At 31.6% G+C, this 15,256-nt stretch overlaps 2 protein-coding genes across 2 annotated transcripts; both read left to right on the top strand.

Annotated features, from left to right (window-relative positions):
- The first annotated feature begins 423 nt into the window (after positions 1-423).
- Positions 424-1,906, top strand: LOC11440825 (uncharacterized). The gene is made up of 2 exons (XM_003621864.4): positions 424-492; positions 964-1,906. Exon 2 carries the CDS (start codon positions 976-978, stop codon positions 1,708-1,710), a length of 735 nt encoding a protein of 244 aa, XP_003621912.1. The 5' UTR covers positions 424-492; positions 964-975; the 3' UTR covers positions 1,711-1,906.
- Positions 1,907-7,793: 5,887 nt separating this feature from the next.
- Positions 7,794-8,503, top strand: LOC11440342 (uncharacterized). Its single transcript, XM_003621862.4, has one exon. It carries the CDS (start codon positions 7,840-7,842, stop codon positions 8,485-8,487), a length of 648 nt encoding a protein of 215 aa, XP_003621910.1. The 5' UTR covers positions 7,794-7,839; the 3' UTR covers positions 8,488-8,503.
- The last annotated feature ends 6,753 nt before the right edge of the window (positions 8,504-15,256 follow it).

The following is a 15,256-nucleotide window of genomic DNA, read 5'->3' as shown; positions in this document are numbered from 1 at the left end:
CCATAAATTTGTTGGGTTTGACCAAGTATTATATTTTAAATAATAGATCATTATCAAATTGCTTATATAATTCAAATTTGTAGAACCAAAGTGTCAACAGCCAAAATAAGATCTAGGTAAATTATGTGTATAGTATGAAGTGATTTCTTGGAAAAGTTATCAAACATAGAAACAGAAGTCACTTGTTTATATATATATATATATATATATATATATATATATATATATATATATATATATATATATATATAAAGAAGAATTAAGTCATTTGTTCCTCAGAAAAAAAAAGAAAAAAAGAAAAAAAAAAGAATAAGTCATTTGCTTTTTTTCTTGACAAGACAAAATGTCACTTGGTGGACACGCTTTCTTTGAGCTATTATAAATAGGTTTTCATCATATAAACACATCTTATTATCAACAAAATATAAACCCATCTTATAGTTCAGCAGAAACATAAACGCATCATAATCAATTACAACACTGGAACTTTTGGTAAGTATTTCATGTCAAAAAATAGGATACGTTGTAGGCATGATCTTCGTTTTCCGTTTTTTGAGGGGCTTTTCGTTTATACACTTTGGATTATATATATATATATATATATATATATATATATATATATATATATATATATATTACCCGTTTGCTTTAGATTTTCTAAAAATCAATTTTTATTTTTACAATAATATGCATATTAAAATAGTTTTAAATTAATATGATTGAAAAAATATAGACATCATAGATTATGCTTTTCTCAATCTCTTATTAAATTTGATTTTCTTTTAAAACAAATCAAAATATCTATTTAATTTTCAACATAAAAATATTTTTTTTAACATAATGATTTTTGAGAAAGGTGAAAATTAATTTAGTTCTTATCTTATATATCTAAAAATTAATTTCTATTTTTCTATTGACCAAACATTGATTAATTTAAAAAAGTTGTTTGGTCTTTTTCAACAGAATTCACAAGATATGACTGAGATGGATCATCAACACTCATTTCTGTTGAAGCCCGCAGGAGCACCATACACATGCAGTGGTTGTGGAGAATTAGGGTTTGGATCAAGTTACCATTGTGAAAATATCAATTGCAGTTATGTCCTGCATGGAGAATGTGCATATCCTGATCCTCATGCCCGTCATCCATTTTTCAAAGAAAGCTATTTCGAATTCCATAAGAAACCAACTGGAAATAAAACAAGATACTGTAATGCTTGTGGAAAAGATGTGTTAGGGTTTGTTTATCATTGCTCTAGCACAGACTATGATCTTCATCCATGTTGTTTGAAGCTGAAACATAGTATTTCAGATGAAAGTGGAAACGTGACACTCTATCATAAAGCTCGTTCAAAGTGTGTGAAATGTAAGCATAAGCATGTTGTGGGAAATTTTCAAGGGTGGTCTTATTATGATGGAAATTCTAGTTATCATGTGTCTTGTTTCAAGGCTTTGATACTTGAGAACTGGAGGGGGGGTTATTTTTCTCAAGGAGATAGGTCAATTACAAATTCAACTTCTATGAGTGATAGGGAAACTCAACTTGCACTCACAAGCTTGGAAATGGATCAAAGTTCAAGAATTGCAAGTAGAGAAAGGACTATAAGCAAGTACACAAAGATAGCTGTTGTGGTGTTCAAGCTAATATTTTCAGCTATTTTTGGAAATCCTGTATCTGCTTTTGTTGCTCTATTGGAAGCTCTTGCTTAAAATCAATGGATAACGAGTGGGTAGGAGACTCCAAAAGTCTTAATTATGAGTGGATTGCTTCGGTTTGTGTTGCTTGTTTTTGGATTTGGATTCTCTCCATTAAAAGTTTTCTCTATTTTGGTGTGTTATGCTTTGCTGTGTGACTTTTGGTTTGATCCTGTGTGACTTTGTTGTATTGCATTGTTTAGTCTTTTAATTTTGGTCCTCTTGTTTTGAATGTTTTGTATTGAGTTGATTATTTATTGTAATCTTCTTTTATATAATATATTTTTGGTGTGTTTAATATAAACCTCTTAATTATAGTTTAATGGTATAGGTGGACATTTACTTGTTTAGTGAAAAATAATTTTACTTGTTTAAATTTTATAATAATAAAAAATTGAGAACAAAAAAAAAATTCATTAAAATTTATCAAAATTGTAGGAGGAATCAGCTATTGAACCACTCATCACGAGCTTAAGTCAGTTGGTATAGACAATGCATAAAATATGTAAGGTTTGGGGTTCGAATCCCGGCCACCACCAAAATAAATATTTGTATCCGACATCGTCTAATATTTTTGTTGTTTTAAACAAAACAAACTGACCCCTCTTAGAAAATAAATTTGGATTTTTGCTCTCCCCCTGCACTTTTCGCTCGCACCCAGCTGAAAATACTATAATGCCCTTGCACTAGTTAACTAGCGCAAGTGTAAAATTATACGCAAGTTAAGTTAAGTGGCGCATAGTGGCTACTTTTATTTTAATTTATATCTAAAGGGGTAAAAAGAGCCTAGAGACTATAGAAGAAAAAAAGAAGAAGAGAAAGAGGGGGAGAGAGTGGGAGGAGATAATGTGAGATGGTGTGAGGAAAAGAGGAAGTTTGTGAGGGTATTTATAGGTAGGAATGATAACCTAGTTTGTATCTACCATAAATGTGGTAAAAAAAAACGTGTAAAAGTGGTTAAAAACGTGTAAGTTGAATGTTGAAAACCCGACCAAAGTGAAAAAAACGTTTGTTCATCAGTTCTGACCACCGGCCAACTTGCGTGAGTTAACTCGCGCAAAGGCTCAGTGGTGCGTGACTTAAGTCACGCAGAGATTATAAGGTGCATGAGTTAAGTCACGCAGCGTGACTTAACTCACGCAGGTGTATATTTGAAAATCATTCTGGGTGAGAGCAAAATGTGATGGGGGAAGAGCAGAAATATAAATTTGATATCAGTCTAATATTGACCTACTCTAGGTGAGAGAAAAGCTCTTCGTTCTAGTATAATGATGGATAACTTTATAAAGGATTTCAAAGGGCTACAAGAATCAATCTTCAAACCCAATTCTATACAAAATCCAAAATCTCTTCCCGTGACCAAGACACTCAATCCTAATAGGGTTTATACAAGGTGAATCCCAACCCTCGTGTTTGTTTCCAACAGAGATCTCTACAAACCCTAGTTTTTTTTTGTTGGCATCTAATCCTTGTTTTTCTACTCTCTACACCTTTTTCATCTGATACATGATTTGAATTTATAGAGAAATAAAACCATCAAAATTAGGAACAAATCTCACGCTGAAAATACGTTTTTATTTTTCTTCTTCAGCGCAAAATTGTGCCCTGATTTTCGCAAATCATGGCCAGAGGTATGCAAATCGTGGCCTAATTTTTCACGAGAAAAAAGTCTCAAAACTTGTCCAAAAATTATGGTCCGATTTCTCCAAATCTTGGTCCGATTTTGGCAGAACTCCAAGCATGAAATTTTAGTTACAAACAACAACAACAAAGAATTGGTTGCACATTCAGCTCGTAAAAAGAATAGTAGTGCATAAGGTGTTTACCAATGAACCACTTCCAAGACTAAAATTGGACCTTGTCAACCAAATGTCCAACCTCAATAGCCTTACCTAAAATAATATGGTCATTATGAACTTTTCAGATAGACCATACAATTGTATGCTAGACTAAAGTGAAACCTAACCGTTCCTTACTCATAGTCCCTAAAGAAACCAACACTTGGAACAACCCCGCCAGATTACCCAGCAAAACTCAATCCCAACCTAACCAACAACATTCAATACCAAATTCAGTCTCTTGATTCAACGACAAATAGAATGAAACAAATAATTCTATTTGTGCAGGACCATAGATTAACATTTATCAAGGTTCGTTCTCCCCACAAGTCTTGATGATAACAAAGTAATCAAGAACACGTGGATAGTCTAATATATGTCTAATTTGTGCAGAACTATATATTAACATTTATCAAGGTCCAAACATATATAAAGCGCATCAAAAGCACATGAGAAGCTAAAAGACTTGGTAGAAGATATGATGAAAGGTCAACCATAAGTCAACTTTTGGATCAAAAGAAGAGATGCACTCAAAGACTATTGAAGATCAAACTCTGAAGCATTTGCATCTGAAGGTCACTTGACTCTGAAGGTTAGAAGACTCTGAAGGACACGTCATAATGTGTCTTCTTCTCAAGATGTCCCTATCATATAGTATAATTTGTCTTCTTCTGAATCATGTGCCAAGTCAAATTCAACGAAAAATGGAATGAAACAAATAATTCTATTTGCAGCAATGGATTTCGAATGTCTTTTCAAACGACATTAACCATATTAGACAACATTTCAACGTCTTGATTTGATAGCTTCTGAAAGACTCTTAATGCGTTGGGACTTCCCTAATGTCTCTCAAATCCTTGCCTATATTAGGAGCTGAAGACTTGATGAACTTAATAAGACTCTTCTAACAACTTCCATTACTCTGTCAAATTTTATAGCACATAAACACTTAATAATTTCTTACTAAGTTCATTTCTTAGAAATTTTAAGTCTTAAGAGTCTTGCTCTATTTTGCATTTGTTCACACCTCTAATCGTATATCTAGTGAAAAAATCAAACAATCTTTTATTTGATTAAGTTAGATTGTAGAAGTCTCCATCTACTGTGATTGAGCATTAGAATTTTGTTGCTTGTGTGCTTATGCATTTAGAAGTCTTTTGCTTGTGTGTTTGAGCATTTGTAATTAATTGTGATTATAGTGAAAATTCCTTGGAAGTGCGAGGGTACTGAACTACTCTTCGATTGTAGAAGGAATTGGTATAAATGTTATATATATATATATATATATATATATATATATATATATATATATATATATATATATATGGGTCTTGCTAACCATTGCCCTTAGTGCAATGATTATTGAAGGCAAAAGTAGTATGTTTGCATTGGTTTCAACAAAATTATGACTATTAAAAAGTTAAATTTATCACTTTTCACCATTTTTCAATATTTCTATTTTTATCCCCTTATCCGATGCCCCAAGGGCAATAGTTAACATTCTCATATATATATATATATATCCTCTCTGTGTGTGTGTGATTTATCCGTTGCAATCAGATTCTGATTCACTTAGACTCTGATCAGGCTAAACACTTAAAAATAGTGTGAAAAAGCCACAAAATTCAATCACCTTTCTTATGTTTTTCTCACCTCTATTCTAAAATTAGGGGGCAAGGGTATGACGGAGCTAGCAATATGCAAGGTGGGTTTGGTCGTTTTAGAATTTCAATCCAAAATGAGAATCCATCTTCTTTTATGTGCATTTTTTTGCACATCAATTGATTGACGCTTGTTGCTTGAGCTAAGACTTACAAACCTATTAAGTGGTTTTTTCGGTAAGGTCAATCAATATGCTTGTTAATTTGATATGATCTTTGATAAACTTTTAACAAGTGTACTAAAACTATCGAAGTAATAAAATAAGTTCGTATCTACGAGGACTGTGTTAATCTCAACTTAGCAATAAAGTTAATATCTAGGATGTGTAAATTTTATAAGTGCCTGAGGTAGTAGGTTTGTGTGTAATAAAAAGTAAATAACAGAAAATAAAATGGTTTGATAATTGGATAAAACAGATGATAAAGCCAGTGAATCCTCTATTGTTTTATGTGAAATAGCTTATCTCTCTTTACTCTCAACACTTATTCAATCTTTACGACAAATTAACTAATTAGTTTTGATCAATCTCTTGACTCAAAACCCTTTCCTAAGTTATAACCTTTTAATCTCTTAAACCGATTGAATAACCGCAGAAGCGATGTCAGAACATTAATTCATATGTCATAACCCTCAATCTCCTATCTCTAGATTCCTATGTTGAATTAAATAGAATTCAACATAGGAACCTAGAGATAGGAAATTGAGGATTATGACACATGAAATAATGTTCTGTTATTGCTTCCGCGGTTATTCAATCGGTTTAAGAGATTAAAAGGTTATAACTTAGGAAAGGGTTTTGAGTCAAGAGATTGATCAAAACCACTTAGTTAATTTGTCGTAAAGATTGAATAGTAATTAAGAATAAAGGGAGGTAAACTACTCATATAAATCAATAGCGGATTCATCAGCTTAATAATTCATCTCCAATCATCTTTCAAATAAACTTCTATTTACTTTTGTTACAGTCCTTGTGAAACGATATTTAATACAGTCTTTATGGAACGATATTTATTACTACTTCGATAATTTTGATACACTTACCAATTGTCTATCACCCACTTTAAAACATTCACTAGTTTGATGACTTTGTATTGTGCCATTTTTGGGTAGTTAAAGAAGTGGGGGATGATCCCTCATTTGAATGATTAGGTGAAAATGTATTTTTGCTAGATGTGCTTCAATCATTTAATTTTTTCTTTATATTATATACAATGGTTGAGATTATAGGAATTACAAATGATTTTAGTGTAGCGCTAAAAAGACGTGATCAAGATATTTTGAATACTTTGTCAATTGTCAATGATAAAAAAAAAACAATTAAAATAAATGATGAATGAGGGTGGGAAGAACTTATGTCTAAGGTTGTTGAAAATAGACATTAAGAATGATATTTATGTGCCTAATATGGATGCACCGTATGTGTAAGGTATGATATTTAGATTTGCAGTTGCATGAGCTCGATGATAGGTTTGACGAAGAGAGTATTGAATTTTTATAATGTGTTTCTTGTTTAAGTCCCACAAAGTCATTTGCAACTTTTGATGTGAACAAAATATTGAGGATAACCGAGCTTTATCCAACTGATATTTTAGATGTGTCAGAAGGGGTTTCAGATCTTTGTGCAAAACTTGTGGAAATAAATAAGTGCAGCACATTTGCTATTGTTTATAAGCTTTTGAAGTTGATTTTGCTCTTGCCGGTAACAACTGCAAGTGTTGAACATGTTTTTTTTTTTTCCTTCAGATATGGAGGTTATGAAGAGTCAATTATATTGCATCAAACAATGTTATTTTAGCTTATTTTCACCAAATGAATAATAATAAATGATTTTCATGGTAATTATATTGCCTCAAACAATGTTATTTTTTTTTAATATAATTTATATTAAAATTTCTTTAAAATTTTAGCCACACTAATCTCAAATGTCTCGATCTGCCCCGCCGATAGACTCTAAAATCACAAGCACTGATCAAGAATCACCATTTATGTCAAAGTTGGTTGCTTAAATCTAATTAAAATGGAAAAATGGAAAAATTTATAAATGGAGAGGATCTTGTGTTTCTATTCCTATTGATTCCTGAACCAACATGTGACCACTTGATTGTGCCTATTTAATTAATTCAATATCTCTATTTGTTTTTGCAGAAATTAACAAATGCGCCCAGTTGATTTCCCAAGTTGTAGTTTGACCAAGTTTTAGTGTTTTGCTATCGTTTAATTTTATATCAACCACTATTAATTTTTAGGATAATAGAAAAATAAATAAAAATTAGTAAACACTTAAAGAAGTGTATATAGTTTGAGAGAAAAAAAGTGAGTGATGTGATAAATTGTTGATATGATTGGAAGAAAGTAATACATAAAAAATGAGGTGTTCACGATATTGGTATGGATGCTACGATTACACTATTACCCACATGCACATTGATACACATTAACCAAAACAAAAAGAACCAGTCTTATGAACAATAAGCTATACTCTTTTCTAGGAAACCGATCAAGTCTTGCAATATTGAAGCATTTTTCTCATATAAATAGAGATGTTTGAGAAAGCATCTTTAATACAAAGAGTATACAAGATACTAGCTAAATCTTGAACACTCATACTCAGCTCTCGAAAGTCAACAGTTATACATACATATAAATGGATCATCAACACACATTAAAACTGAATGATTCAGGAGCACCTTCATTTATGTGTAGTGGTTGTAAAGAGCTAGGGTTTGGATCTAGTTACAGCTGTGGAAACAGCAATTGCAATTACATCCTCCATGAAGAATGTGCAGAACCTATTACACATGCCGTTCATCCATTTTTCAACAACTGCACTTTCGAGTTCTATGATAAAGTACAAGAAGGTGGATTTTGTGATGCTTGTGGGAAAGATGTGTTAGGTTTTTTCTACCATTGTTCCCGAACAGGATATGCTCTACATCCTTGTTGTTTGAAGCTGCAAGATAAAATTTCTGATAAAGATGGAAACGTGATAATGACATTGTGTCATGAAGTTCCATCAGACTGTGTTCACTGTAAGCAAAAATATGTTGCGAGGAACCAGTTTGAAGGATGGTCGTATGTTTATTCTTATGAAAAGTCTTGTGTTCATGTGTCATGTTTCAATGATATGATTCTTGAAATATTGAATAATAAAAATAGGTCAAGAGGGAGAAAGCGTGCTTTCATGAAATTTATCGGGAAATTAGTGGTGGACGTACTAATCGACATAGTTTTAATGGATCCAACTAATTCTATCACTACCATTGCGGAAGCCATTGCTTCTGGTTTTTCATGAGTGATTAGTACTAGCTAACAACATATTTTTTGATATACTTTTTTTTAACAAACTCTTTTCTATTGGTTGATATGTTGATGAATCTCATTATGTTATGTGAGTTTCACATAAACTTAGTGAGATCAGTTTAAATGAATTTCAATCGGACTTAGATCTTCTACGGCAGATGCATGGTGGAACAGTTGTGAAGATCCTTAAATTTATTGTGAAGAAATTTCTCTATAGATCTAAGGATTCTCAGAGCTGCTACATCATGTAGGTGCCGTATAAGATCTTTATCCATTTCAACCAATAGAAGAACATTTGTTAAATAAAAGTGTGTCCGAGATTATTTTGTTAGCATTTCTCAAATAGCTATTTGTTAGACTTGCGATTTCTATTCTGTCAAGCAATTATTTTAGGACAGTTATGTTTTGGCTTAGAATCTACTCTCGAACATTTGGGGAAGGGAGAGGCCAAGGCTCTCGAAACCTTGGAGAACAATTATCCTAGTGTTATTATGTGTGATTCTCTTTACTATAATTCTGTTTGTATCAATAAATACCAGATATGTTCCAAATCTGTTTGGTATTGAACCAATATCTATCACTATTTTCCTTTTGTACGTGGTTGTATTTTGTCGCCATGGCTTCTTGATATCTCTTCTTGTGTTTAGGGTTGTTATTTTGTGTATCGTCTATAGTTGTTTTATTTATCTTCGAATACGGAATGATTTTACTGAAGTCTGTCTATCATTGTTATCAAAAACCCGACTTAAGTCTCAAAATCCTGGTTTTTGCGACTTTGCGTAGCTTCAACGACTCAAATTCATAGCAAAGTCTCAAAAACAAGCAAAATCCTATCAAAATCACACAAAATCGTGAAATCCATTCAAAATCGTAGGATTTAGATGAATTTTGAAGGATTTTGTTCATTTTTTTGATACGGGTCAATTTTTGACCAGGTTCATAAATTGACCCAATTTGAATCCATGACCCGTTCTATAAATACCCAAAAGACCAAAAAATTTCATTCCTTCACTTCCCCCACATTTATGCATATGTATTTTGTTCACTTTGAACTTTAGTCATTTATGATGACTATATGCAATTTATAACATATATTTAACATTATTTTTGTTTTGGTAGAATCCTCGATTTTGATTGCGATTTTACGAGTCTCGATTTTGCTACTCCCTTTCGATTTAAAGTAAAGTATCAATTTTGATAACCTTGCTTCCTGCAGCTGTTCTTAAAATAAATTTTATTAGCCATTAAAAAGGACACATGGGCTTTACTTACTTAATTTCATATGTTACTATCATAATGTATATCTACATGATATTTAGTTGTCGTATGTTTTTATGAATTTCAAAATGGTTAACCCACTAATGTGTGTGTGTGTGTATAATTAATAAAGCTTAATTAGAAATTGTGATGTGTGTCTAGTTGAACTTATAAAATAGGAGATTGGAATCGACAGCTTAACTGAAATCAATAACAAGCAGTCAACCAGCTAGCTGTTAAAGTTTAGTTTCTGCAACTTGCATTTGTTTTCTTAAGTCTAAGCCCATGTGATTGGTAGAAGAAAATGGAGAAAAAAATTATTAGCATAATCACAATTGTTTAGTTTAGATTATTCGAAGTGTGGTTCAAGGTCTTGTGCTTTAAATTACTTTTCCATATGCATCTATTGAATTATTTAAGTAAACTCGACTAAATAAGTTATACTTTGCAAAAAAAGACTAGAAAATAACTCCTAAAATCTAAATGATGCTAAAAAGACTATATCCTAATTGTCATCATATTTCCACACTTGACATTTGGCATGTTTTCAAGCAATACACTTGTGAAATAATATTTGGCAGTAAAATAACAATTCATCCTGAATGATAAAAATACATAAAGTATAGCACAAAGATGCTAGCTAGAATATAACCTTTTTCAACCTAATTACTCTAATTAATTAATAATGGAAATAGTGTGATCACTTAATTGACATGCACATGCCAAGGTGAATATATAGGTTATGACTTGGCTTCGGTAAATCCTTGGAGAGGATTAGTGATATTGTTACAACTGATTACACAATTGTTTATGATCTTGATCTAACAATGATCAATTTAATCTCACAATATCCTGTCGCTCTTTCTCTCTAATATCATATTGATCACGTTAAGGTGAATATGAACTTTTTAAATACACTTATGTAAATAGAGGAGGTACTTCAGCAACGATGTACGACAACAACACAACAATCCTCATTCTCAGAGTAAAGAGAAAAATAGAGAATCCTCACAAGATAGTTGAGAGAAAAATATAGAGAATCTCGGTGTTCAAAGAGAAAAATATAGTGAGTCAATTTATGATAGTTGTATCTACAAATTGAGATACATAATTAATTAAGTCCATCTAAAGATGAAGCTTTGTATTCCCGTTATTATTACATTGAGGAGTTAAGAGACTTACGAGTCCCGTACCTTACTCACGTTGAGAAGGTTTTCCACGATCTAGAAGGAAGTTGACAACCCATTCCCTACCACTTTCCTAACACTCCCTCCGACCCAAAATTAGAATCAATACTACTACCTCTCGGATAGAGTATTTAAAATATATGAATGAAGTTGCAATATGTTAATGCAAGAACTGCATGTTAGATATTGATGTGTACTTGTTTTTTCTTTTGATTTCTCAATCAACTTGCACCCGCTTACTTATTTAGTTAATTGAATATTTGTTTTTTAGAAATTAAAATGTACTCGGATACTTGCTTTCCCAAGTTGGAGTTTGACCGTATTTTGATTATGCGTTATGTTAGGCAAAATAGTCTGTTACATTAAAATACATTGTTAATATTGTCGTATTAGTCATTCAATATACTTATTAATTACAATATCAATCCTTATAAGTATTTGCTTGATGTCATATCGGTGTCTATATAAAAAGAGTTAATGTCAATATTGAGATGCTATTTTAATGTTAGACTATTTTGCCTAATAAAGTTCACAATCAAAAAATATTTGAGAACCAAAATAACTATTATTCTGATTTGCAATTAACAAACTCAAGTCAACAAATTGCAATTTTAGTAAAAAAAAAAAAAAACAATAAAAGAACCGGTATTAATTGAACGCCTGGCTTATTTTATTAAAATATACATGAAGAATAGTTCTCTTGTTACACCTTTTTTAGGAAACCCATGAGTCTGGTAGTATACTTTTTGCATATAAATAGAAATGTTTCGCAAAGCATCTTAATACAATACTTCCTCCATTCTAAATTATATGACGTTTTTGCATATTTCACACGTATTAAAAAATATAATTAATTTTGTATGGGACGGAGATATTATGAGTTGTTTTACAAAATTATCCTTAACAAATGGTATGGAAAAAGTAAATTAAAGAATCGAAAGAGGAGAGAGTATAAATAGCTAAGGGTAATAGTAAAAGTAACATTATATTTTATTGCTATTGTAAAGTGACTTATAATTTAGGATTAAAATAATTTTCAAAACGACTTATAATTTGGGGTGAGTTTGATTAAGTTTTTTTGAGATGAAAAGTCATGTTTTCAAGTATAGTTTGAATGGTCTAAGTGTTTGGGACGCGTTTGCGAAAACGGAATTGAAAATGGATCGAAAATCAGAATATTACGCGCGAAAACGAAAAAATCAGATTTTTCCACCTGTCAGTGTGCCACGACCGTGCGCCCATGTGGCACAGCCGTGTGTGTTTTCTCGTAATTGGGGATCACGACCGTGCGCCTTGATGACGGTCGTGCCAACCCCTCTTTGCACCGAAACCCCGATTTTTCACTTTTTAACGATATTTTAAGTATGTCAATGGATCCCAAACACCTAAATCTAATGTATTGATGTATAATTGGACTTCTAAGGGTGGATAAACATAGGTGATCATTAGGAGTGAAATTGGTTTTGAAAGAAGTTAAAAATGAGACGAAATTTGAGTTTTTAAGAAAATTAAGGAACCTTGTAAAACCAAAATGCTATGAGTGGTTAACTAAGATGGTAGATAATATGTAGGGATGTTTTTATACTATGTAATAGCTTGGAATCATACTTTGGTTGAGGAAAATTAAAAATAGGCGATTTTGTGCAAATAGACAAACTTTGTCAAAATGAGCTTTTATGGTCACATAACTTGTAAATGGCTTTGTAAACATGATAACATGGTAAATTAAGAATGAATCAATGTTTGATTGGTGTATTAAATGGTTTCTATCATGATGTGGTGGAATATTCATTTTTATGTTGTTTTGTGATTTATGAAACAATCTGTTTCTTTATGGTGATGATTCTTGATGATGATTATGATAATGATTTATTAATGATGATATGTTCTTACATGCAAAGTGACGATGTTATTGATGATTAACACATTTATAAAAAGTGACGATGTTATTAATATTGATGATTAACGTATGTATTGTTGAGTCATATGTTCATGCATTCATAAATTGTTGAGTAGGATATTTATACCCAATGACGATGATTAGAATACATTTTATTTAGTAACGATGATTAGAATACTTTTGTATTCAGTTACGATGTTTATGATACGGTTGTATCAAGTGACGAGATTGGTATCACATGAATATAGAGTCGTGTCTAGAGCATTGCATGCATTTGATGATTGGTTAAATGCGTCATACATGACTATGTGAATTGGTGATTACGTGCATTGGTGAAATTTAGTGAATGTTGTGATTATGAGTAAATGGTGAATTATGCATGTTGTTTTATTATGCTTGTATGCTTGATGATTAATGTGGATGTGAAATTCATGGTGAATGATTTGATTAATTGTTTATTAATCATTTGAAAATAAATATGTTGCTTTACTTCATTTGATTATATATTATTTTTGGAATATAATGCTACCCCTAGTCGTCGTTTGGTTGACCGCCTGCCTATTTGTATGAATGGGTAGACAGCTTGCAAGATTAGTTGCTTTGTCTTTGCTTGTGAGTATGCTTGAGGACTAGCTTTAGAGCTACCTTATTTCCTTTATGTTGGAGTCTAGTTTCTAGGGCTCTGATTAGAGTGTTAGTCTTTTGTCATTTACTTTTAATGTCTTTATGAGATTTGTTACTCATTATGTTGAGATTGAAGATTTTATTTGGTGATGTATTATAATACTGTGACATGACTATTATTTATGGAGATTTTATTTGTTGATGAGATATTATGATTGTATTCCGCTACGAGTTTTGAAAAATTATTCATGCATGTTTTAGTTTAATTGAAGATGTAGCATCTAAACTCTTGAATAGTTGTATTCTTTGCATGATTTATCGCTTTAAGGATGTTACACAAAGACTCTTAGACTTATTGTGCAACAATAGAAAATGCTAAGTATTTTAGTCATTTTTAGGTAGTTTTTTTTTGTCAAGTAGTCTGGCGGCTAGTTCGAACCCCGACCCCTGCATATATTATGCATTATCCTTTACCAAGTGAGCTAAGCTCATGGGGACATTTTAAAGTAGTTTAGTTTAACAATGCATGTAACACCCCGATTTCCCAACATAAATATTATTATAAAATCAGAGTTAATCAACAAACGGAGTGTTACACTGCTTTTCAAAAATTCTTGAATAGGATAAAATGTTATTCATTAAATAATGGTTTCGATAAAACATATTAATTCATCGCTTATTTGCAAAACGTTTAGACACCGACTTTTCAAACGAAAATCCCAATTTCCATCGACTCAAACTCCAATACTGATTGGAAACTTAGTCTGTGATTAATCTACAATCTAAACATCCTTTATCACCCTAATCCATCAGATTATCTACTTCTTTCAACAATTCAATTCTACATTCTAACCCTAATTCCCAAATTCATAACAACCACATGTTAAATCAATTTCAGAATTCACATACACTATGATTATTGAGAGTTAGCCTCACCCTTACCTTGAACTGATGAACAAAGCTCTACAAAAATCAGATTCTCCCCTCTTGGCTCTTCTCCTAGCTTTCTCTTGGTTTTTCTCCGAAAAACTGTTTTTACGTGAAAACTTTTCTAAACCTAGTTTCCTCTTTATATCTCTTCTCAATCCATTTTATCTTATTTCCTCTATTTCCACTAAACTCTTATAAATTCCAAAACAGCTCCACATCTCTATATTTATTTAATTTCAAATCTTATTCTAGTAAATAATAAAATAAGTCTTTAAATAAAATAACAACTAAACACATTATCATATAAAATCGCAAAAGTCATCAAAGTAGACTCTAAACTCTATAAAATAATTAAATAATTAAAGAGGGCGTTACAATGCATGGGTTTAATAATGTTCGATTTTATATATCATTAAAGACATTGGATTATGCATTGTCAGATCACTCCTCTGTTCACAAAGTAGCAACCCTTAAAGTAATAGGATTTTGTTTCTTGCTTTTAATAAAGGTAAATTCTGCTCCATTTTTATATCTTAATTTTTTTTAGCGATTATTGGATTTGTTTCAATCACTTATACCTCAAATTTACTTTTATTCTCACATTACTTCTAAATACTTGCAGCTAGAAGATATTTGTTGCTCCAAGTGAAGCTATTAAAGATGTTATTGCAAACTTGTCAAACAGTTGAAAGTACAACCAAGAAGAATTATGTTGCATCATTAGCTTTCTTAGATTCCATCATGGCTATTGTTTTTTTAGTTTTGTGGAAAAAGTGATTAGTAGGAGTAGAGGTGTCAAAGGCCCGAGAGGCCCGACTATAGAAATGGGCCAGCCCGACCCGACCCGTTTATGATTGGGCCGT

Source organism: Medicago truncatula, chromosome 7 (assembly GCF_003473485.1).
Source record: "Medicago truncatula cultivar Jemalong A17 chromosome 7, MtrunA17r5.0-ANR, whole genome shotgun sequence".
Classification (NCBI taxonomy): Eukaryota; Viridiplantae; Streptophyta; class Magnoliopsida; order Fabales; family Fabaceae; genus Medicago; species Medicago truncatula.
Note: the sequence above shows the minus strand (reverse complement) of the source record. Positions and strands in the feature narration are given on the sequence as shown.